This window comes from Misgurnus anguillicaudatus, chromosome 18 (assembly GCF_027580225.2).
Source record: "Misgurnus anguillicaudatus chromosome 18, ASM2758022v2, whole genome shotgun sequence".
Lineage (NCBI taxonomy): Eukaryota > Metazoa > Chordata > Actinopteri > Cypriniformes > Cobitidae > Misgurnus > Misgurnus anguillicaudatus.
The window spans coordinates 26,029,730-26,056,062 of NC_073354.2; the positions used below are offsets into that span (position 1 = coordinate 26,029,730).

A 26,333-nucleotide genomic window follows, 5' to 3' on the forward strand; every position below is an offset into this window, starting at 1 on the left:
TTTTTTTTTTGGAAGAATATGACCTTTTCTGATATATTTTATTCATCTTTATTTTACTATACTTCTTAACAAATGAACACAAGCTTATCTTAAATGACATCAAATCACAGCCCTTTTGTGTAACACCAGAAAGCCACATAACCTGAAACGGTTCTTGCTTCACACATTTTTAATCATCATAGCTGCTGTCTGCCCTCATTGCTCTTTCAGTCTAGTGTAGGCAGAGCCTGTACCGCTTTGACTAAATCGTCTCATCAATGCCATACATGGACCAAATATTTTTATACACCAGTGCAGATCCTATCTATAAACATACTTTAAAATGCTGCTTGCATTCTGGCTTCCCAGCAAGCAGTTGCCATCATTTAAAAATCTAAAGACCCGATGTAGTCTGGCTATGAGTAACCCACTAGCAAAAATAACATTTGTTTACATGCCATTTTTCCCAACATAAATTGTAAGATGTATTTAATCATGTAAGCAAAGTCAACAGTGATAAAAAGGGGTTTGGTTTCATTTATTTAATTGTATTTATTTTTGGGGTATAATTTCCACTGTTGGCCCAAATTTTGCCTTTTTTAGTCTCGATGTCTTGACTGTATTCGGACGGCTATTAGGCGTCTTTAAAATTTTAAATTGCTTGTCAGATGAAACATCTAAAAATAAGAAATATCTTGCTTTTTGCTTGTTATAGCTTATTTTAATGCTCGTTTTGTCCAATTTTGAATAATTTTAAGTCATCTTGAGGCCCCCCTGTGGGCCCTGGCCCCCTGGTTGGGAAACACTGCTGTAGACGATGATGTTGCATTAATTTGTAGGAAGTTACATTTATGTTGGGAAGGATTATAAGACCCAGAATGGATTTTTGTCATATTCACATGCATTTATTTGAGTAGAATCATTTTCTTTTCTATATTTTTAATATATTTCAATACTCATCCTTAAGTGACTTTCAACCTCAGGGCAGTCGTACTTTCGGTGCCCTGAGTTTAAATACCGGCTTGGCATTTTTTGATTTTATTAATGTCGAACCTTTGTCAGGTATCCTTTTATGCCCAAGTCTTCATTTCTTTTTTAGCTGCTGTCATGTTTCTTTTGACCATAAGATTGCATCTGCATGAAAATTATAAGGTTCAATAACTTACAGTCCTCAGTTTATTTACTGTACTTCTGATATTTTAACCGTGATGAAAGTAGCAATTTCCCACAAAAAATGCTTTTCTTTAAAGGGGACATTTCACACGACTTTTTAAAGATGTCAAATAAATCTTTGGTGTCCCCAGAGTACGTATGTGAAGTTTTAGCTTAAAATACCATATAGATAATAGATCCACTTTGTAGGTGTGAGCAAAAATGTGCCATTTTTGGGTGTGTCCTTTTAAGTGCAAATGAGCTGATCTATCCACTAAATGGCAGTACTGTGGTTGGATAATGCAGATTAAGGGGCGGTATTATCCCCTTTTGACATCACAGGGGGAGCAAAATTTCAATGACCTATTTTTGTCTACATGCTTGCAGAGAATGATTTACCAAATAAAAGGTACTGGGTTGATCTTTTTCATATTTTCTAGGTTGATAGAAGCACTGGGAACGCAATTATAGCGCTTAAACATGGAACAGATTTTCATGATATGTCCCCTTTAATAATTATTTTTTACTTCTAAAATTCTTTTTGTTTGACGTTTGTAGTTTAGGGTTAACTTTTTAAAAAGCGCGACCTGTTTCGGCTCATCCTCGTTAGTATAGTGGACAGTATCTCCGCCTGTCACGCGGAAGACCGGGGTTCGATTCCCCGACGGGGAGACTTCATTTTCGTTTTTCACTTCTCAAACAACTATGCAAAAAGGAAAGCAATGCGTTGGCCGGGAATCGAACCCGGGTCAACTGCTTGGAAGGCAGCTATGCTCACCACTATACCACCAACGCAGACAGACGCATATTGCTCAACATCACTTCTAAACGGCCTAAACCCACTGTTGTTTCAGGGCTGCACTGAATTGATCACGGGCTCAGTCGATTCCCTTCCATGCGTCCTGCTGGTGTCTGAAACTTGATAACCACATAAGCCCAAGAGTAGTCTTTTAAAGGAGAGGTTGGCCGGTGGAGGGTGACTATTGTGATTTTATTGTATTTTTGTGTGCTCTGCTCACATAGCAGAGCTGCGTAACTCTGGTCAATTGCAGAGTCTTTCAATATGTTTTTTGAGTGCGAGGTGATCAGCGGATTTAAACAAAAGCGCCGGGTAGTGCAACATGCAGTTGACTCTGGTTCGATTCCCGGCCAACGCAATGCTCTTTGCTCCACCACATCGTGAGAACAAGAGCAACGCAGGGCGCTTCTTCAGCCGATTGGATGGCTCGGGCAAGTTGTTTGAGAAGTCAAACGAAAAGAGGACCTCCCCGTCGTGGAATCGAACCCCGGTCTTGCTCACCACTATATCACCAAACCGCTAAATTTCCCTTAACTTTTGCCATTCATTCCCTATGGTAGTGCTTAACGTTACGGATGCAATATACTTTTGGCCACACGTAGACGTCATGGCGTTGTTTCGTCTTTTCTGTGGCGGGTAATTTAAGAAGCAGTGTCATCTGATTTGCAGTGGAGGAGGGTAGACCCGTTTTACGATCGGAGAGGTATTTGTTTACAGAATTGTCAGATCAAAAAACCTTGCGGAGGAAGACCCCCAGTTTAAGATTAATGTTAAAAATTGCGTTGTTTTTATTTGTATTGAAATTGTAATTTTTTGGATGAAAACCTTAAAAAGCTGTTTTCTTTCAGTCATGGAAGTAAAAATAGCAGGCTTTTATTGCTGTAAATGGAAGGATATCCTACATGATCAGTGTACTCTAAAAAAAGTGCAAATATGCAAGAAAAGGTTTATACTCTAAAATACTTTATTTGTAATAAATAGGAGATAAAGAATTTACAAACGTGTGGAGAGACAAAACGTTTCAGCACTCAGAGACATCACATTACGAGCATTACATAAAAACGGTTCTCATCTCACCCTATTCACAGGTACAAAGTCATACTATAAATCCGTGGTGTAGCATAAATTTTTTTTTAAAAATAGATGCAATATTTGCATTTGTTTAAAGCAAAACATTTAATTACTTACAAGCAGCTCTTTACATCTTCTAACGTCTCGTATTCTGTCCTTGTTTATGTCCAAGAGGCTCAATAATATCTTTTTAATCATTTTAATCCTTTAATTTTTAAATTTAAAAACGTTTTATGTGCTGTCCATGTGTGTGATAAGCGCGCGTTGTCGTCCGTGTAAGTTAGGCGGACACGCAAAACAATTTTGCGCCATTGACTTTATAGACTTTAGACCAGGATTTAGTTGGTTAATGGCATCGTTTATTTTAGTTGCCTCAAAATAACAACTCGCCAACAATGCGCCTGAACACCTCGTTTTCAAATCAGAACCCCAATGGTCGTTCAAAACGTTGCATCAGTTCAACACATTGCATCAATATAAAATGCAGAAAGTTTCATACACGAAAAACAAAAGTAAAGTGAACTGATTCATAATCATCAAATATGTAAATGAGTGAATGTGTCAGAAGGTATACATAACATCTTTATTTTCACCTTATCTGGGATTCGAACCGATGATTCAGTGCAGAAAACCTTGGCTAGTCACCGTTCTACAGGTATACACGGCTGTTTCCCTGTGCCACACCATAATTATCAAAGAGAGCAATCTCTGGTTCAGGCTCCATCCAGACCCTTCCTCCTGGGAGGAGCAAAAGAGAAAGAAATACCTCCCTGTCCAAAATACATTACTGTGTCCGGGAACAACGGATGAAAAATAGCCGTTTCAAATTCTTGTGCATTAACAGAAACTTTTTATTTATGTGCAATGTCCCTGATTACTAACTAAATAAAATAAAATAAATCACCAAACAACCACATTGCCCTTTGAAGAGATGTCCCTGAAGCAAACACGCCAAAGCCTTGGCCACGACTGCTAGGGTTTCTATAGGGTATTTATAAACTGCCTGATAACAGAAGAGCAAATGCCAGGGTAGTGCATATGTGTAATTCAGAACAGAAAATGCACGTACACCTCTCTTTTAGATGACAAATCTGTAAATTGCTAACAATCTTGAAATGGTGCACAGTGGAACAGTTTCAGATCCCCCCCGCCTTGTAAGCAATGTCTTATTAATCTCATTGACCTATAAAAGAGCACCTGTCAACCTCCTTTATGAGCGGCAAAGAATGGCTTTCACTTCTAAAAACTCGCAGCACTCGGACAAGCAAAAGTGCGTACGTCTGCTCGGACCCTGGTGCTAAGGACTTTGCAAAGTCATAGGCTATTTTTTAATTAGTAACGTTGCCGTGGACTTTTGCATATAGGCACACTCTACAAACAAATCTGGCAAATCCCATTTGGTGAGCTGAAATATGTAGGACAAGCCTTTCCCTTAAATTTCTTTCCAGCGGCAGAGGAAAGAACCAGCCATTTCATAAAACCACTTCCAAAATATAGTGACTTAATTTCAGTCTTCGATAAAATCGTGGGGGATCGGACCTCTGCCATGGACACAGGGAGTAACAAACAATTCAGTTTCAACATGGCTTTCATCAGGCAAAGGCTACTACTACAGTGTGATCATTTGCTGAGAGGTTTTGGGGAATGAAACTCTGTGCACATTACACAGAGGATGCACCGGCACAGGTTACCTACAATCTCCATTCCATTAGGTTTTTAAAATCTCAAAAATAAATAAATAAAAGCCACACCAAAATAAAAGAAGAGGAATTTTTTTCCAAGCAAGGGGAATCTTCATTAATTTCCATAGCCTCTAGAAAAAAGAAAGAAAGAAAGAGCCCCAACAGAAAGACCTTCAGCTTAAAATAAATGTATCTCGTAGTTGCTTGCAGCAGTACTTTCAGTTTTACTAGTGAAAAGTATCTGGATCTCTTTTTACTCTTGCCATGGTGAATCGTAGAGTCAACCTACTCAGAGTTGATTGAACTAACTAATTTTAGCTGTTCTGTAACCGAAGACTCAGAGTTACCCATCTCAGAGTAAAGGGGATCGCACACCGGCCGCAGCACAGCGCCCTTCTAAAAAAATAGAACACATTGTTTTCTATTGAGTATACGCACACCGGCGCCGCCAGTGGATTCTCAAAAATATGCAAAGTTCGCAGCATAGACTCTCTAAAAGACGTCCAAGAGTTTTGCTTGAGGCAGTTAGTGGAGTCAAAAAGTTCAGTTCTCCTGAATTGCTTGTATGTGTTAAAAAGTGGAGGTATATGCTTCAAACAGATGTTTAACGGGAGTGTTTCATTGGTGTGGCTGTTGATGAAGTGCACAACGTTGTTCTATGGTGAGTAATGTTGTTTATTTAGATGCTACTCGGTTGCGGCTGGTTATTTCAATAACTGACTTGTTGCCAGCCGGCTCGTTATTGTGGGGAGTCCGAAACGTGACGCTAGATGAAACAAACTGTGATTGGTTGTTTGACATGTCGGTCAAAAAGCTCGTGGGCGGGCTTTGTCCAGAAAAAGCAGTGAAAAACACCAGACCTTCAGTATTGAAGGTCTGGCTACGCGAGACTACTCAGGAAGTTGCTCAAATCCCTGTCGTGCCACACAGTGCCACTCACATAGTTTAACATTAAATAACATCATATTTGTCCCAAATCATTAACGATTAACATTAGCTGCTAGCGTATATTTTGCATTTTGAAGTAGACGCTATCTAACTAAGCTTGCGCTATTTAATGTACACTTCCGGTGTACAATACCTCCGAGTTGTCCTACACTGCAAAAAATACTTCGCTGCCTTAAACCCTTTTGTTGAATCAACTCGGATTTACAAGTCATTTCAACTTACTATTATTTATCTTGACTAGAGGTGAGTTGTTATAACTACAGGTGAGTTGTTATAACTTATAAAATTAAGTTGACTTTTTCAACTATATTTTATAAGTTGTGACAACTCATCTGTGTTGACATGACTTGTTAATCTGAGTTGATTCAACAAAAAATTTTAAGGCAGCAAAGTATTTTTTACAGTGTAGACGCGACTCGAAGCGGAACGACGCTGAGCTGCGTGGCCGGTGTGCGATCCCCTTAAGTCAACTCAGAGTTCAAGTTTTAACTCAGAGTTGTTGAACCTCCTTACTGAATCGGGCCCCTTGGCTGACAGAGGCTGTCGGGCCCTGTAAGTAGTAGGTAACAAGTGCGTGGTGGTTAAAAATGTGGTTAATAATGAAATGTCTACATTTTTAAAAGTAAATACAGGAGTACCGCAAGGGTCCATTCTTGGGCCTTTGCTTTTTACATTGTATATTAATGATTTGCCGGACTCTTGTCCTACAGCAGGACTTCAAATGTATGCAGATGATGCAGTGATTTATGTGCGAGGGAAAAATGTGCAGGCAGTTTCTGAAGAACTTGCAAAACATCTGCAAAATGTGGTGGTGTGGTTTCAAAACGCAGGTCTGATATTGAATGTTAAAAAGACCATGTCTATTTGCTTTGCTTCAAGATTTAAGTCCATACCAGAAGAATTAGATTTATAGATAAATGGGTATAAGATCCAGCAGGTCTCAGAAGTTAAATACCTGGGCCTTGTACTTGACTCTCGACTTACATTTGAAAGTCATATTAAAAAATATGTTGAGTTGCCAAAGCGAATCTCTATACATTCAGACAGATTAGAGAATGCCTGCCGTTTCATGCTGCTCTCACTTTCATGCACACGCATTGATCTTCTCGCACATAGGTTACTGCATTTGCACATGGTCACAGGCCACTGCTACTATAGTTAAGCCAGTCCAAATGATTTATAACAGAGCTGTTAAAATCCTAGATATCATTGTGTTAGTCTAAGGAAGTTAAATATTTTATCTTTTGTCAATTTTATTACACTTTATTTAATGAAGCTGATGCATAAATGTTTAAATCAGCAAGCCCCACAGGTCTTGAGTGAATGTTTTGCTCTCAGAGCTGTGGGTTCAAGGACTAGGGGAGCTCTGAACGGTAATTGTCAGATCCCGAAACGTAATACTTTATTTGGACAATCAGTTTTCTCTGTACAAGGCACAAAAGCCTGGAATAGTTTACCCACTGAACTGAAAGGAGAATCAAACTGGGTCCTTTTTAAGTATAAACTCAAAGACTTTTTAATTAGAGGCCAAAAATGTGAACATTGACTGTCGGTTTGGCTGATATTGTGTAATACTGTTTATAATGTTAATTTTAATTATGTATTGTTAAATGTTGTAAAGGCCCACTAGGGACTGACATTGAGAATTAGCTTTGGCTAAAATGTTGTAGTATGTAACATGATTGTCCCTATTCAAATAAACTTAAAAAAAAAAAAACACCTTTCCAGACCTGCATAACAATCAAGTGCCCTGTTAAAGGTGCAAAACGTGCAATGTGACCGCTCCATAATGCTTATTGGGCCGGTTTCTCGGACAGGGTTTAGATTAATTTAGGACTAGGCCTTATTTATATTAATACATTGACGTAGTTTTTACAAGCACCTAACAATAAACAGTGCATCTTAAAAAAATTTAAATACCACTTCGAGACTATATTTTCAGGTGTTTAAGTAAAATGAAAATTTTTGTTTCATTCTGTCAACTACTGACAACATTTCTTCCAAGTTCCTAATAAAAATTATGTTTTTATTTGCATTTATTTACTGAAAATTGAAATGGTCCAAATAACAGAAAATATTGTGTTTTCCAAACTTGAATACTGCAGAGAAAACAAATTTAAATTAATATCTTATTAATAAAATGTTTTTACAAAATTTCAGAAATATAAATTTTATGGAATAACCCTGATTTTTAATCACATCTTTATTGTGTCTTTGTATTCCTCTCAGTCTTTTACATTGCTGTTGGGTGACTTTATGCTTTTGTTGGAATTCATCAAACACTAAATGATTGTAATACATGTAAATTATGATTAACGGCAAAACTATAGTGGTCTCATCATTTATTACTTTGAAGATTAAGGCAGCTCATGCATGCATTTTGATGTGGGACTAAGCCGTGTCCAGGAAACCGCCCCAGGTTTATCCAGTATGTATACACTGGCAAAAAGTATCTTGCTCATAGTTGCCACCAGTTATATTCATTTTTTGACAAGATCTCGCATTGACACAGTAACATCTTTTCCAAGACCAAACGATATTTCTGCCAACATGAAGAACAGGAAATAAAAAGCTACGCACTGCATCATTTATTGCCATATAAAACAGATTAATCGCTGCAGTAATGATCCCGTCATATACACTAAAAACCCATGGCTTGGTAAAATATGGAAAAACACAGCCGTTGGATTAAAATGAACATCGGAAATGTCCATATTTGACCCAACTTAGCATTTTATAGCCTCTTAAGTGTTCGCTTATTAAAATTCATAAAGGGACTTTTTGGCCAGACAGTTTTGATCGTAACTCTGCAAAGCTTTGCATTTACAATAAAGCAGTATTTCATGCAACAGCAGTGTTTCTCATACCCTACAACCTTTTACATACCATTGGGTTTCCATATTGTGCTTATGTCATTTCTAAGAATGACTCAAGAGATGCTATCATTTGTCTGTGGTTGTACTTCGTGTTGACTGTTAGTACCTACAGCGTTCCAAAAACAAAATCAGCACTTTTAGTGACCTGAATTGAGTTAAGTGGGGGAGTGCAACAGTCTCGCCTGAACCCACAGAAAAAAACTGGCTGTAACTGCATTGGCATGTCGTACTAAAACATGATTTTTCAATGAGTTAAATATTTCTGCACAAAATGTAATGTGAGACTGAGTTTTGTGTTAGCAACACAGAAGTCATAGGTTTGATCCCCAAGGAACATTGAATTATAAGATAAATTTAATTATAAGTTTAGAGACATTTACTGTACATCTGCTGTGTGTCTAATTGTAAATACACCAGAGATACTCTACAATGAACAGATTGAAACCTTAGATTTAATGAAATCTGTAATTTCAATTGAGATTATGGAAGTTTTAAGCCTGTCTGTGTTTGTGTGCCATTATCATGCGGGTTACTTCGAAAGCCTGACAGAACATTTCATATTGAACACAACTTGTGAAAGTGGTTGACCCAGTTAACATGCTATGTTTGTTTTACCGGTGTACAAGTTATACAAAGGTTAACTCCTGTGTGAGGAGTTTCAATTTCTTCCAGTATCTGTGACAAATACCTGCTTCACATGGATTTCTTTATCTACGTCAAGATCAAAAAGTACACCAGACTTTATAACCAACGGGTAAAGACAGGTCTCTTACACTTTTGCTGTCCTGCGTGGGCTGTTAGCGGTTCAGACAAAAAGTGCGACCAGGACATTGGCGTTATCATTCTGAAGATGCAGCTTCCACTGGTATGCCACATACAACACATATTAGTTAACGAAACAGTCATTTTGTACCCATTATAGATTTCTCAATACTGGTTGAAGAGTTTAAGCAAGAAATAATACAATGAAGAATGCACTTTACAATTTGATAGCATAATTTAGCTTTATTTTTAGCTTTAGCTTAAAGACTTTTAGTTTGCAAGTGATCATTTTGAGATGGTTTGGCTGTTACTGAACTAGATTTTTGTGGGTTTATACAACTTTATTTTAAAACTATAAAGATGTTTTAAATTAATGATGTTGAAATGTGTTTTAATGTAATTCAACATCTTCTCTGTCTACATCTCCTCAGGCTTTCAAAGCGGTGCTGCTGTTGTTTCTGCTGGTTCTTTTACTGGATGTGGATGGTTGTTCTGGGAAAAAATTTAAAAAGAAAGAACGATCTAGAAGTTCAAGTACCGGACGCAATTCCATATGCTTTAAGAAAGAGCTGTCAGTCTGTATGGATCCAACTCTGAACATGACCACCTTTGCTTCTCCATCCCCAAGCAGATCTTTGTCTCCATGGACATATATGTAGGTCTTTGTTTCGATAAACTGTATACCTTTGTTTTAAAGTATTATACATTTATTTATCGGCTTTACAGTAACGTTTGGTTTTAAAGTACACGTGCATTATATATGTGAATTTAAGCAATGCATGGAAACATCATCTTTATTGTAGAATGTCTTTTTGAACTGAAATGTAAACAACAAATGAGATCCCTGTAATGTCTTAATTATTAGACAGCAATGAGATTACAGAAAACAAAGACAGACTTTTGCGTTAGGCACGTTGTCTCAAAAGACAAAGATTTCAGTATGGATTTTAATTTCTTCTGCATTACTCCAAGTAATGCACATTTATGTTATTGATTTATACTTCAGGCGAACAGTAACTCAACATTTGTGTTTATATTTGTTGATGTTTTAGTAATCGAGACATGATGAGTCTATGTCTCCTGCGCTATAAATAAGAAACAAAACTGTCCTCTAGGATTTATATAAAATCGGGTATATTATAGTGATTTACTGATTCTGAGTGATTTATGTTCTGTCCGGTTGTACTGTATAAAAATCACTTTCTCTTTCATTCCAGACCTTCAACTGATCCTGCACGAATCCCTATGCAAATATCTGAGGCAAAATGTGAAAAAAGAGGCTGTTTAATGGAAAATGGTGAGGAAGATTTTGGACTGGAGTCTAAACCCATCTGGTACCAAATCAATGTGCTGAGGAGAGTAAAGGGCAAAAACAAGCGCTACACCCTTAAACTGGAAAGTAAAGTTATAAGTGTGGGCTGTACGTGTGTTTTACCTGTTGTTGTGCCACAGAAATAAGCCTATACTGCACTTTTTATTTAATGGACTGTGTTATGTTATTGTATTATTCTGAATTTATAAAGAAATAAAAATAAATGTTGGTTCAACTTAATAAAGTAAGTTACCTTGTTGCCTTAAAAATTTAAGTTAATTCAAATTGAAAATATTAGTTGACACAATTATTTTACTTTTTTTTTTATTTTAAGGCAACAACGTTACTTACTTTTTAAGTTCAACCAACAAATCTTTTTATTGTAGTGTATTGGACTAGCTTTTTTATTATTTGCAATATTGATTTCTCATCAAGTTTTTAGTTTCACCTTGACATTGTAGTTTTCATTAAATGCAAATATTCAGACACAAATAAAACACAAACAATATATATTTTCTGTTTAGGTATGAGAAGCATTTATTTGACTTTGTTCAGAAACTTTATAGACATGTGGGCATCACAAACACAGAGATAGTAGGTTAAATTTTCTCACACAAATTAAACTCAATACCGATCTTTTCACATACAACGACTTGTTTTGATGTTGTAGCCAACATCACTGTCACAAACACCATTGTCTTTGTATAGAAGTAATATAAATGAAGACCATATCAGAAAGCACGATGACATGCAAAGTGCACCATTCGTATCTAAAGCTGAGGAACATGTAATCCAAATCCTCACTTTTTGTTAGTCAGACTCACTGTAAAAAAATATTGCCGCCTTAATTTTTTTATCAAATCAAAATCAACTCGGATTTACAAGTCATTTTAACTTAATAATAGATGAGAAGTTGAAATAAGTCAACTTCATTTTATAAGTAGTAATCACTTGTCAATATAAATAATAGTATGACTTGTAAATTTTAGTTGATTAAACAAAAAAATTTAAGCTAGCAAAGATTTTTACAGTGCACAAACCTGAGTACTTTTCTTCTTCATTTCTAAGATGCAAATACAATAAATAAAAAATCTTAATGTGCTTTTGAGTTGTGCATAAAGTGTCACTGTGCTCCAGTTTGTTATCACTAATTTAATTTAATCACAGCATGTAATATTGTAATTCCAATACTAATCCATTGCTTAATATATATAGTATATATTATAGATATGCCTATATATTTAGTTGAGCTATGAAATCTTGTTGATTATTAAATAATATATTAGTAAAAACAACCAAAGTCACATAGTTTACATGGACAAAAGTTAGATTTTAGTTTTAGTAAAGTTAGTTTCTGGTTGTCTTATATGTTAACATCTGTACTGATTATGGAGTTTATAAAAAGCATCTCTGTTTTTCCACTCGGTGTCATTTCAAACAATCTGATTGGTAGACACTATTCGATCATCTTCCCTGAATCAACTTTTGTTCTGCATCAAGCTCCTTAGTGCACCTTGCATTGCCATCCACACAATGTTGCTATTATGTTTTAATAGTTTTTAATAACATTGAATCGTTTTTGAAACGCACAAAAGTTTAGAGTTGCAAATTGTCATTAAAGTCCAATATTTCTCTTTTATTGAGATGCATTGGTTACCATTTGCGTTGTTGGTCTCAGCTGTAAATCTTTTCCCTTTAACCAAAGCAGTTCTGTGCAGCAGGTGATTCTCTACCGACAGGCTTCTTCTTTCAGCTCTTTGTTCTTCCTCACCTCCTCTGCATGTTTGTCCTAAATATAAACACACAGAAGAAAGCTTGCAAAGAGTTCATGCATAGAGCGGTGTGTCTAAGTGAAGCTAAATAAAGCAGCATACACTGGTAAAACAATCCCACGCTAATGTAATAGTCATAAAATTGGACTGAGAATGGCACAGAAAAATACAAAAATCAGCTTTAAGTTTAAAATGTGTGACCCTGTCTGTGTAATCCAGGCTAAAGTCTAATAATCGGATAAAAATGAGATTAGTATGGATTTTAATAATTGATTTCACATTAATTTCAGTAAACTCAGTCAATACCCAGACATCAAGGTAATATTTGCACAATTTTTTTTTAAATTTACAACAGTTTCTATGCATTCGATACATTTATATGCAACTATATGTGTCCTTCTCCTGTAGTCTCTCCAGCATGGCTGCAAGCAGAGCCTCACGGTTCTCTTTGTTGACCTCCATCTTCTGTTCCAGCTTCTCCTTTGCATTCTTGATAAAGTTGTTGTTCTCCTCGAATGCCTTCTGGATGACCTCTCTCTCATGCTCCCTCTTCTCAGCTAAATGCTTCAACATCTCAGCTTCCTGGCACTGTAGAAAAGTATACAGTTCTGAGTCGGTCTTTCATCAAATTAAATCAGACCAGAGCAAGTATGTGAGTGTAAACTCGAACCTTCCTCCTCTCCTCGGCCGCCTCCAGCTTCTTCTGGATCTCCTCCAGGGAGGGGTCCTTACGCTGGGGCATGGATGTGTTGAGGTCTGGCACACCGTCAAAGGAGGGGGGTTTCAGGATCACCTCAAACGCTTGGCCCGAGGTCCGCTTGTTCAGCTCAATGACCTCCATATCTTTGATCACGCACCAGTTGAGATCCACCGCATCTTTAAAAATGATTATTCATTAGACTGAGAGTCCAATGTGACCCTATCTGTGAGCTAAAGGCTCATAATCTAATTATATCAAAATTCAATTGCCAATCTTTGACATGACCTTACTCAGTCAATATTAAAGATACACTGAAAAAAAGATTATGTGCCTCAGTAAATTTAACTTAAAAATGTAGGTAATTCTAAATGAACACATTATTGAGTAAATGTAACTTGAATTATTTAATTAAATATAACTAACTAGGCAGTGGACTTGTACTTCCCAGCATGCTTTGCATGGGACTGCGTTTGGAGAGTAAAATTTGGAATTAAATGCTATTTTATGCACTGTAAAAAATACTTTGCTGCCTTAAAATTTTTTGTTAAATCAACTCAGATTTACAAGTCATGTCAACAGAGATGAGTTGTCACAACTTATAAAATATAGTTGAGAAAAGTCAACTTAATTTTATAAGTTATAACAACTCACCTGTAGTTATAACAACTTATCTCTAGTTAAGATAAATAATAGTAAGTTGAAATGACTTGTAAATCCGAGTTGATTCGACAAAAAATTTTAAGGCAGCAAAGTATTTTTTACAGTGTGTGTTTTTAACAAAAAGAAAGACGTGTTAGTCTTTAATGGCACTCTTGTTTGGGAGAGCAAAAATCTCTTAATAAAGTAAGAGTTTAAAATATTGGGTTTGCTTTATTTTTATGAATATTAATGAAAGTTAAGATAGAATAAGAGATTAAAAAACTATTGGATTAAACTTAATTTTAGTATGTAGAAATTAAACCATTAAAGGCGGAGTCCACGATGTTTGAAAAACGCTTTGGAAAAGGAGACGGGCCGACTACCAAAACACACTTATAGCCAATCAGCAGTAAGGAGCGTGTCTACTAACTGACATCCTTGCCGGGTTGCGTATGTGTGGGGCGGGTCTATCAACCGAAGATCCAGATTCTATTAAGGTAGAGGCGTGTTTGTTTAGGTGATTTCAAATATCAACATTGGTTTTCAAACATCGTGGACTCCGCCTTTAAATTAATCTGGTTGCACATAATTAATTTTAGTGTACTGAAGATTAGTAAATTATACTCAAATAGTTTAGCTAAAATGAATATGAATATAATTAATCTGAAATTACTTAAAAATATAATTTACAACCAACAAAAAAATATAAGTACAACCAACTTAAAAACATATCTGAATTTAGATACATTTATTTTGTGCAACCCCTTGACATAATAAAATTGAGTAAATTCAACATATTTCAACATTTTTCAGTGTATGTTTATGTTTGTTTATTGTGTTTATTTGAGCAGTAACCATTCTGCTGAAAAGGAGTGGGCTGAAGCAAAGCTTATAAGCGCCCTCCCCCAAAATTAATAAATTTTCCCATTTTACAATAGCGCAAAGGTTATATTTTCAAGGTTATATTTTCACATAATGTTTTTTACATTATGTACGATGATTTTATGTAGAAAACAGTGAATACAAAAAAATTCACAAATATGTGTTGTGTTTCATATTTATGAATTGGACTATAACTAAGAACCATAATTGCACTGTAGTGGGAACTGTGAGACAGTTTTTATGTCTATAATGTTGTAACATGCAGAGCAACGTTTTGTTATTTACCTTCAACCTTGTATATGGGATTTTCAGCAGGGTTTGAGTTGATGCAGGAGCACAGAAATGACACCAGAGGAAGCTCCTTTAATTTATCTCGATATGCTGCGTGGAGAGACATGAGGTCAGTTTCTCAAACACCGGTAGAAAACTAATTTGAAACATCTTAAATCATTGAAGCTTCTAAAAAGTAATAAAAAATATATATAACACATAAATTGCCCCACAACCTGACAGATATATCACTAAAATATGAGTCCTGAGAAATGACAACTTTAAACAGTGGCAGCTCGTTACTGCTCATCCGAGGGGCACAATTTTTAAAAATATTTATTCAAAATAAGTCTTCGGAGTGTCATGTGTTGCTTGTGTTTTCAAAATATGTGTTTGTTGCGTCATGTGAACCATGTGCATCACGTGTTTTGTCAAAATAAGTGCCTGGTGCACACGCGTCAAAACCTCATGTCACAAAATACACGCAAGACACTCCCTTTTTGCGAGTATCTGGCAAACACGAGTGTCTCTTTTATAATAAACCCTTTAGACGTGTCTGCAGCAGGCACTTATTTTGACAAGACACGTGATGCACACAGGATCACTCGAACATATACCGCGCAGAACATATATCTTGAAACTACAAACCACACACATGACGGGCTACATACATGTTGTGACGAACTTCGCATCGAGCACCCTCGAAAAAAAAGTCACTGGCTGCCACTGACTTTAAAGGCTGATAGCTATTTATTTGTAGCTTACCTGCTAAGGTCATGTTTATATTTTGTTGTGTGTTGCTTGGGGGAGAGAGAGAGAAAGAAAGAAAGAAAGAAAGAGAGATGATTAGGAGAAAGAGAGAGTTCAATTACATTTATGCATTTGTCAGACATTTCCAAAGCAGCCTTCAGTGCTTTCAATCTGTACATTTTCTGTTATCAGTACATATAAATATTTTGGTTAGATATTAAAACTAATGCATTAATGTGATGCATCCAACAAATGAGTAGTGTCACTAGTTATATCACAATGCTTCTGGGCACTTTGGTAAAAAAGCAACATGAATTTAGATGAGGGCAGCAGGGAGTGTCACGCACAATATCTGTATTGTTACTCTTCTGTCAGACCGTCTGAAAGTTGCCACTCGCCACCATTTAACAAAACAACACCGACGTGCAATACAAACATTTTCCCTCGTAGCCAACACTGCAAAAAATGACTTTCAAGAAAAAATCTTCTTATTGTCAAATTTAAGTGATTTTGTGCATAAAAAAAGCTACAAAATCTGCCAATGAGGGGAGAATTTTTCTTAAATTAAGTGTTAAATTTCAAGATTTTTTTGTTTACCCCATTGGCAGATTTTTTGCAGTGTAATAAACAAATAAATGTTCAGATTTAAGGACACTAGATGTGATGTTTAATAGCCCTGTAGAATTGTGCTCTTGTGACATTGTAGAAGCGGGCATAAGCTCAAAGACACCCTGTTTGACTTTAAGAGATGGTTGTTTGGGCGGTCACCTGGTATACGCCTGTCTCACCACACAATCCTGAATAACCCATGAGACACCACTGGGAGAAAGTCATTGCCCTGCCCTGTCCCCCCTCCATACACAACTTTTGCTCATACATACACACACATACGCACTAGCATTTGGATCAATAACCACATCCTGCATGTGTAGTCATTTATTTACCAACTGACAGATGAAGATACATGGAGGTTAAGTGTGTGAAAGCAACTTTATTGATTATATTTTAGTCTATCTACAATTTATTGTCAATATCTTTAGTCATTATATTTGCATACCACTGTTATGAGATAAATTATTGCTGTGACCTCATTAGATAATTCTGAACTGTTGTCCCCAATGACACAGACATCATGTCGGCCAAATACAAACATGAAAATACAAACACAAAAATGCAGAATATGATACCAGTTAACAAAATCAAATTCGAAGACACAGCGGACAGTGCATGTCTGTGTGTGTGTGAAGGCTTGTTTATTGACGTATATGCTTTGAAATAAAGGAATGACATAATCTCACCAATGCACTCCTGATCTGATAACGCATTGGCGCAACTATAGTACAAACACACAAATATATAGACCCTTTTGCCTATACATTCAAATTTTCATGCATACAGAATTTGCATTGGATCCATTATTTATGGCATACACATCATAAGCTTCCATGGATGTCTGGTGCAACACATTCAATAATCTTTACTGTAATCAATACAAGCATCAGAGCACAGCGAGTGTCCTCCACACTTACCTTCTCTTCTGAATGAGATGATGTCCCTTTCCCCCTCTCTCTGTCCCTTTCTTTCCTCCTCTTTTTGTCTTTCTCTCTTTTGCAGTCCTGTCTGCTGCTCCTCGGATACAAGAGCTCAGCAGCATCAGCAGCACTGCCCCTCCCACTGCATGACATCATCTTCCAGTTCTGTCATTGGACGAGGTGAGTGGCAGAGGCCGTTGGACCGGCACTTCTCCATCAGAGAGAAGAATGGGTGTTAACTCTTTGTGCTTTAATGCAGGTGTCCATACCAAATAGAGGAGGGGTGTTTCCCAGCACATAGATGACAAAAATTTGACAAAAGAGTTTGTATTCACTGATTTTGTGATACTAAAATTAATAGTACAATAACATAAAATCATGACAAAAATAATGGATAAAATAGAGAAGTAATTAACATTAAGTAGGTTAAATTAAAGTAAAAAAAGGAAAATAATTAAATAATTCTTAAATATAATCAAATAATGATAAATAAAATAACAATAATAAAAAAACAAATAAACAACTATAATTATTTGTAAATAATACTATTATTTAAATGTATTATTTTATAATAATAATAATATAAAATAATACATTAATTTTATTATTTTAAAATAAGTATTGTTGTTTATTTATTTTTTATAATTGTTTTTTATTTAAATTATTTTATGCATCGCAGTTATGTTCTTAAAAAAGACTTCTTAACCAATGGCAACAAAAATAATATTACATATTTTTGTTATTAATTATGGTTATGATCACGTTTTGATAAGGAATATGCTTTATTGATTTTTTACACTATTCTTATACTTTACAGAGATATTTCATAAATATTAAAGACATCCTCTATGGGAAGACAACTTTACGGGCATCATCACCTAAGATGCTACAGGAGCAACATTTTAAAAGAGGACAAGGGACAGAAAGGTAGGGGTGTCTGGCAGCAAGGTCCCATTTGTTATGAACTAATGTATTCATGATGGGTGTGTCTCTATATTGTACTGCAATATAATAAAATCTGAATTTTCTGTTGACAGGAAGACAGCAAGGCATTGCGTGTCCTCTAATAACACTGACTGGAAACAGCGAGAGATCATCACAGTAAAAATGAGATGATGTGATTTAGACTTCATAGCCAGTAACTCCACTTTGCAGCATGACATCTGCAGTTTATCACCTATACAGATAAAAGTCTCAGACCTCATCTTGAAAGGGATTTTATGTAAAACCTGAAAATATACAACAACAAAATAATTTGAAATAATAAAAAGGTTGCACTGTTTTTAGGTCACTAATGAAAGTAAAAAGGAACATTATGTTACTTTCTCAATTCAATTTATGTCCTAAGTTATTGTGCAGGTAATATAAATTGTAATGAGAAGCTCTGTACTTAATTAGAAAAATGCAAAATAGCAGTACCTTCAATAGCGAGTTCAATTCTATGGACACCCATTGTATAATATATATTGAATTTTCTCAATCACAGTTAAATTAGGACTTCACTGGAATGCCTGTGCATTGATCTTGAGGTTTAATGGTTAAGCAAAATGACTGAGAAACGCATTTAAATCCCTGTGAGGTGTGACAGACATGGGATATCACTGGAATTACAGCTTCATCCTATTTATGTACATATGGAATTAAAAAACATAACATTTATAAAATAAATACTATTTGTATTGTCTTTCCCTGCTAAAAAATGTATCTGGTCAACAACATATGTTGTCTTTTGGATGCTGATGTCTAACAGGTCCATTTACTTTTGTAGCTGAGCTCAAAAAATTGCTGGGTTATTTTCAAGCCATGTAGCGTTGGGTCAAAGAGGTACGAACTTAACCCGTTGGGTTGTAATTTAACCTATGCTGTGTTGTTTCAACCCCAAATGCTGAGTTAACCCATTGTTGGGTCAAATATACACATTTTGGGTCTATTGCTATATAGCTAAAAATGGTCTTTTGACATTGTATATACATTACATTATAACATAAGCTGTTTATTTACTACTCGGGTGATTCTTGCGAAATCCAGACTGGGTCCAGCAACAGATTTTTTTAAAAAGCCATTGAAGCCAATATTTTTTGCACATATAAGATTAAGGTTTGAACTTCTTATAACCATTATTTTTAGAGGATTTAAAAAATATTTCCTATAGAATTATTTACATTTTTAAGATCATCATTATCAAAAATTATCATTACCGCAACATGATATTACATTAAATATATGCATTTACAAACTCATGTTTCGGTAATGAGAACTAAAAAGTTGTCTAGGTCCTATGACAAACAAAATTTCTGGAGAGAAAAAATAAAAACTGCTTACCTGGCAGCCATCTTGAGTGTCACAGTCAATTATGTCCCTTCCAACTAAATATTTTTTAAATGTTAGTTCCTAGAGGGGTTAAACAATGATTGAAAATTGTTGCGGAGGATGAGAAAATTTTTCTAGGACACATTTATATTCCTTATTATTGTCTCTACATTTACCAATGATCACCAAATACCACATGTTTCTTTACTGTAAATGTTTATAGTATAACATGCACTGAAGCTTTTTATTTCTTAGATTTTTTAATTATATTTATTTCCATGTCAAAGAACCCAAATCCAGTCATGGACACGTTGCGGTAATTAAAATTTAACATTAAACAAAATTGTTTTGTATGATGTCATTTGAAATCATGTGCAAAATAGTACATGAAGAGATGTTTGTAACTGTATGCTTCTTATTTTAATACTATTACTTTGCATTTACTTTTTTTATCAATCATGACACCTCATAAGTCTAATTTTGCAAGAATCACCCACTCACATATACAAATAGCTAGTATGACTCAGTCAGGTATAGCTCTGAATATGTAATCTGACATCATCCTTTTGATGACATCACTCACACAGATATTGATTCTCTTGACCCAGCAGGATCGCATCCTGAAATCCAATTAATTTGACTTTCTGGGAAATTGGTGTTGAAATGATGTTGTTTTCTTATTTCCAATTCCACAAAATCTCTCAGACACATTTTAAATGTCAACTCAACGTCTGTTAATCGTCTGTCAGGGTGGTTGTGGATGTGATGTTTATTTACCCTTTCAACTTGTTTTTCAACATTTCTCTTTTCTCTGGAGTGTTTTTAGTTGAGGCGTGTAATCAGAAAAATGACACAAGTGGTGCTATCAGTCTGAAAAGTGGTAAATATTGAAGAAAATAACAGAGAGAGAGAAAAATGAAAGATAGATTGTTTGTGTGTGTGTCTTAGTCTTAGTGAAAACTAAACGTCTTCTCTTTTGATCTTCACACAAAGATATGCAAAAATGGAAAGGGTATTTTCCAAACCTCTTAAATGATAACAGAGTCTGGGAATACTGACAGTACTTACTATTAAACCCCCACCCGCCACCCCAGAATCCCTCTTTGGCAACTTTTGGACCTATTGGCTTGTCAGATGCTCAGTTCTCTTCACAGGCTTGTTGTCATGGTCACAGTCTTGCACCATCTATAACTGTCTGGACATTATCGACAGCTTTGGAAGATTGGTTGCTTCGCTGCAAAGTTTTTAGTGGTTAATGAAAAGACCAGAATCTTGTTTTTAAGGTAATTGGGAAAACCACAAGAACATTTTGTGGTATTGTGGTTAGATCTAAAGTTACAATGAAAACAAAAATCTTGGCCAGCTGTAATCACACATGCATATAAGCTGGTTTTTATTACAGTTAGTCGGTTTACTTTATAAGAGGTTAACCTCAGAGCACATGCATTTTTATTTTCTTTATACTCTTTGGGTATCATTTCAAATAGACTCCTTTTAATGCAAGCATTATCAGCCAGTTCATTAAACCATTAAACATGTAAACGCCATGATATCCACTATTCCCACAACAGTTTTTCCAGATGTTCAGAGTGACTTCCTCCGGTCAAAACCTTAACAGATAAAACACCAGAGGGTGGTCAGGAAAAGCTGCCCCTCATGTGAAATGTTATACAGATGAATTAGGTTGTTATGGGTCACATCTGTAAGGTTAAAGTTTATGGGTGAATTGAATTGCATACAAGAATGAAGTGTTTATGAACAGGACCTCCTTTAGTTTTGCCAGCTTGAATGCATCGCTTTCTCTTTCTTCCTCACGTTGCTTGGTAAAACACACACTCCTCCAGCACATTATCAAATATATACTACAGTATATGTAAGGGATAATGTACATTATCTTGCTTATTATTACACAGCTATTAACCTCATAATTAAATTAAAGGAATATTCCATTTTCTTAAAAGAAAAATCCAGATAATTTACTCACCACCATGTCATCCAAAATGTTGATGTCTTTCTTTGTTCAGTCGAGAAGAAATTATGTTTTTTGAGGAAAACATTGCAGGATTTTTCTCATTTTAATGGACTTTAATAGACACCAACAATTAATACTTAACTCAACACTTAACAGTTTTTTTCAACGCAGTTTCAAAGGACCATAAACAATCCCAAACGAGGCATAAGGGTCTTATCTAGCGAAACGATTGTCATTTTTGACAAGAAAAATAAAAAATATTCTCTTTTAAACCACAACTTTTTGTCTAGGTCCGGTCCAGCGCGACCTTACGTACATGCGTAGTGACGTTGGGAGGTCACGTGTTATATAAAACGCACATTTGCGGACCATTTTAAGCAATAAACTGACACAAAGACATTCATTAGTATCAGTCGACATACAACAACGTAGGAACGGTCCTCTTTCAACACACTTGTAAACACTGGGGCGGAGTTTCGCGTTCGTCTTCTGTGACCTCTTGACGTCATGACGTATTGCGTGGGGTCACCTGGCGCATCACGACCAGATCTAGATGAGAAGTTGTGCTTTAAAAGTGTATATAATCTATCGTTTTGCTAGATAAGACACTTATGCCTCGTTTGGGATCGTTTATAGTCCTTTGAAACTCCGTTAAAAAAAAACAGTTACGTGTTGAGTTAAGTGTTAATTGTTGGTGTCTATTGAAGTCCATTAAAATGAGAAAAATCCTGCAATGTTTCCTCAAAAAACATAATTTCTTCTCGACTGAACGGGGAAGGACATCGGCATTTTGGATGGCGTGGTGGTGAGTGGATTGTCTGGATTTTTCATTTAAGAAAGTGGAATATTCCTTTAAAGAACATTACATTTATTTTGATTTGAAATATTTATGAGCTCATCTTTAACAAATGCAGATGCAATGTAATGTCATTGTAATGTAATCAGTTAAGGACAGTTCGATATCAAAGACTACACCAAAGTTTCTGGCAGTTTTGGAAGGAGTAATGGTTGTGTTGCCATCTTAGGCATATTTAAGATTCAGCATTTTCCTGTCTCAGTGTTTCTTAGCCTTTATCACTTTGTAGACGTATGCATGTATGATGTGAGAAAATGAATGTGTTACAAGAGAAAATCTGGCTTTCATAAATCACTGTGCCTCTGAAATTCTGACTCCCCCTTGTGGAGAAAATAAACAGCATTGAATGCTGCTGTCCTCTTTCCCAAATAGTTCAATAGGCTGAGAACAAATTCATTAAAACTCCTTACAGGTCAGCATGCCGACTGTGATTTCCCCCTTTTATTTAATCTGCTTTTATTTCCATTAGCTTTTCACCAGCAGAACAAAAGGAACTTAAACAAAGAGCAATGCACAACCACTGACAGGGGGCAGGTGAGGTACACAACCGAATTAACTGCATCCACAAGCTTCTATAGTGTCTGACCTGCAAAGTTTTAAGGGTCACCTCAGTGGGTGATTGTAGACAATGTACCACCCTTCGACACGGCTCGGCTTTGACTGCAGATTGTAAAGAGACCCTAATCAGCAGGGTACTACCAATAGCCAAATGGCTCAATTCAGATGGCAGCTCACAAAATTTTTTACATTTTCAAATGCAAAACATATCATTTGTACATACAGAACACATACAATCAACAGCAGTCAGTATAAAACATATACAGCAAGTTTTAGCTTGATTAATTAGAATATAACATATTTATACACTGATTAACTTATTGATTATATAAAATGTATATCGTCAAATTAAAAAAGATTTCCTCCAGATCATGAAATGCTCTTCAGTTTAAGCAAGAATAGATTCTTAGATTAATAGAAAACAGGTCTTCTGCTTCATTCCCACGCTTTCATGTGGAATTTGAGCATTTCAGGATGAGGTCTGAAGTGTGTGTGTGTTTTTTGTAACAAGACCCTCATTCACTTAATCAAATAAGCTGCAACCGCCCCCTATTGTTAGGTTGAGACCGAATGATGACAAAGAATGAACAGGAAGGGAAAACCAAAGGCACCACAAGAAGCAAAACCATATTAACGATTATTCTTACTTAAAGGCGGGGTGCATGATTTTTGAAAAACACTTTGGAAAAGGGAGTCGGGCCGATAAACAAAACACACTTGTAGCCAATCAGCAGAACGGGCGTGTTTACTAGCCGACACCGTTGCCTGGGTTGCGTATGTGTACCCTGCCTTTAAAGATATAGTTCCCCCAAAAATGAAAATTACCCCATGATTTATTCACCGTCAAGCCATCTTCGATTCTATCCTTGAATATCAATATTTAAAATATACAAACTAAAATAAATTGCTTCATTCGCTTCTGTAAAGGAGGGAAAGACGTTTTGGGCTTCAAATCAGAAGCACCATTTACTACCACTCACTGTAAAAAAATTCTGTAGAAATTACAATGTTATTGCAGCTGGGTTGCCGGTAATTTACCGTAGATTTACATTTATGTTATTTACTGGCAAGAGTTTGTTCAAAGTTAAATAAATTTTAAATATTAACAAGTCTTTATCTTTACAGAATAAAACTATACAATAACAATAATTTCATCAAACAATTGCAAGGATATTAATTATTTTGTGACTAAAAGCAATAAACCAAAACAAGCATTTTCTAAGTAGTCACATTTTGCCTAAAACTTGCAAAATCGTACATTTACATTTGGCAAATGTTTATCCAAAGTGACTTACAGTGTATTGCAAGGTACACATTTTGATCCATACACTGCAAAAAAATGCTTTTCAAGAAAAAAATGTCTTAGTATTTTTGTCTTGTTTTCAGTAAAATATCTAAAAATTCTTAAATTAAGATGCTTTTTCTTGATGAGCAAAACGACCCAATAAGTCTAGTTTTTAGACCAAAAATATAAAATGTAAGTGATTTTGTGCATAAAACAAGCAAAAAAAATCTAAATCTTCTTGAATTTAGTTTAAAAAAAATGTTCTAGATTTTTTTGCTTACCCCATTGGCAGATTTTTTTGCTTGTTTTCTGCACAAAATCACTTACATTTTATATTTTTGGTCTAAAAACTAGACTTATTTTTTGGTCGTTTTGCTCATCAAGAAAAAGCATCTTCATTTAATCTTAATTTTTAGATATTTTACTGAAAACAAGACAAAAATACTAAGATTTTTTTTCTTGAAAATCATTTTTTTCCAGTGTACACCAGCACATAAACCCTGCATAAACTTGCATACAAAGCTTGCATAGTTTTCAAAAGAAAGCAATTCACATGTCAGCACAATCATATCTTTGTCTCACAACTACTATTTATATAGTACTAATTTTATACAGTTAATTTGGATGGGTCTACTCACCCAACCCACCCAGCTCTCAACATTGTTGTCTTTAGGGAAAATACGGACTTCCAGGACATCAGATGCAGTGGTACTACAATGGATGTTAGAGTGGAGATAAGACAGGAAGTGAGGTAATTGGTCCAGTCATTACTCTTTTAGCATTATGTACAGGCTTTTGGGGACGCGACTCAATGCTTAGATTCAAGAGCAAATCGTTAGGAAGATTACAGGGAGGGGCAGGAAACTCAAGCACAGGAACTATGCTTCTGGTATCTCAATAGACTCACAGATGTTTCATGCAGTATTCTATCAACACTCTTAAAGACGCCATTAAACGGAAGTAACGATTGTCTTGTTTTCCCCGTGGTGACGTACATCCAAGTGAAACCTGCTTCTGAAATGAAATAAGACAAGGGTGGATTTAAATTTGTTTATTGAGAACTGATTGCATCATTTGGGATCAAGTTGGATCGTGTTGCTAATTGCAGCAATTTTTTTTCCGGACCCTGCCCACCTGCCATACCATAGAGATCGTTTTGAGGAGGGGAGGAGATTTGCGTTTTGATTAAAGATTATGAGGGCACATTAATTTTTAAAGGACAAGTTCGGTATTTTACACTTAAAACCCTGTTTTCAGATTGTTTATGATGAAATAGAACGCTTTTGACTGAAATTTGGACATATGACGCTGGCCCGAGAATTTTCGGGTGTTTGTTGTATCACCTCCCACCTCTACAATGGCTTCATAGGTGCACTGAAACAATCCTTCCTAAAATGCATTAAACTTTGGTTTACAAAGACGTGAAACTCAGTGAGTGGTCAGGGGTGTTCACTGATATGCTCACACAAAAATCGCTGCAAAAGATGCTTTCCAACAGGTGTTTTAGCATTCGTTGTTAACTTGTGGACCTATTTTTCCAAACGCCTCACACTCGTACATTCTTCTGTTGAGAGCTTGAATTATAAACACTCAAGCCCAGTTGGTGGCGATAATCCACCTTTGCCAATTGCAAGAATAGAAACAACGTTCCCGGCGTGGAGTAATACTGTACTTCACAGCACATCTAATACAAGTCAATGGAGCTGGACAAAAACTACAATAAAACCTGTTGGAAAGCATCTTTTGCAGCATATCAGTGAACACCCCTGACCACTCGGTGAGTTTCACGTCTTTGTGGACGAAAGTTTATGCATTTTAGGAAGGATTGTTCCTGTGCACCTATACAGCCATTGTAGAGGTGGGAGGTGATACAACAAACACCCGAAAATTCTCGGGCCAGCATCATAAAATGTCCAAATTTCAGTCAAAAGCGTTCTATTTCATCATAAACAATCTGAAAACAGGGCTTTAAGTGTAAAATACCAAACTTGTCCTTTAAAAAAATAAAGCTCACATTTATAATCCAAATTAAATTACAGTTTTTCATTTTAAATTCATTGTGACTTTAAATGAGAACCTGCATTACAATAATGACTATTTTCTTTAAAGGGGTCATTTAACAAGACTTTTTTAACCCTTGTGCATTGTTCAAATTTACTACCCTTTCGTGTTGTTAGTGGATGAAAACATCCACTAAATTCAACGGCTATAAAAATGTATCAGATT

The 26,333-nt window shown here is 35.8% G+C and overlaps 2 protein-coding genes, 1 long non-coding RNA gene and 1 other non-coding gene across 4 annotated transcripts; 2 read left to right on the forward strand and 2 right to left on the reverse strand.

Moving 5' to 3' along the window:
* Positions 1-1,854: 1,854 nt before the first annotated feature.
* Positions 1,855-1,926, reverse strand: trnag-ucc (transfer RNA glycine (anticodon UCC)). Its single transcript has one exon. It is a non-coding gene; the product is annotated as a tRNA-Gly (tRNA).
* Positions 1,927-9,022: 7,096 nt separating this feature from the next.
* il17a/f3 (interleukin 17a/f3) lies at positions 9,023-11,255 on the forward strand. Its single transcript, XM_055186850.2, has 3 exons — positions 9,023-9,372; positions 9,701-9,924; positions 10,487-11,255. The coding sequence occupies exons 1-3, from the start codon at positions 9,205-9,207 to the stop codon at positions 10,725-10,727; spliced, it is 633 nt and encodes a 210-aa protein (XP_055042825.1). The 5' UTR covers positions 9,023-9,204; the 3' UTR covers positions 10,728-11,255.
* A 186-nt stretch (positions 11,256-11,441) lies between these two features.
* Positions 11,442-17,268, reverse strand: stmn4 (stathmin-like 4). The gene is made up of 6 exons (XM_073856207.1): positions 17,124-17,268; positions 15,610-15,644; positions 14,860-14,955; positions 13,024-13,229; positions 12,746-12,941; positions 11,442-12,366 (listed from the first exon to the last, which is right to left on the reverse strand). The coding sequence occupies exons 1-6, from the start codon at positions 17,246-17,248 to the stop codon at positions 12,311-12,313; spliced, it is 714 nt and encodes a 237-aa protein (XP_073712308.1). The 5' UTR covers positions 17,249-17,268; the 3' UTR covers positions 11,442-12,310.
* LOC129429884 (uncharacterized) lies at positions 13,166-19,055 on the forward strand. Its single transcript, XR_008639319.2, has 4 exons — positions 13,166-14,974; positions 17,209-17,306; positions 17,944-18,053; positions 18,164-19,055. It is a non-coding gene; the product is annotated as an uncharacterized lncRNA (long non-coding RNA).
* Positions 19,056-26,333: the final 7,278 nt, after the last annotated feature.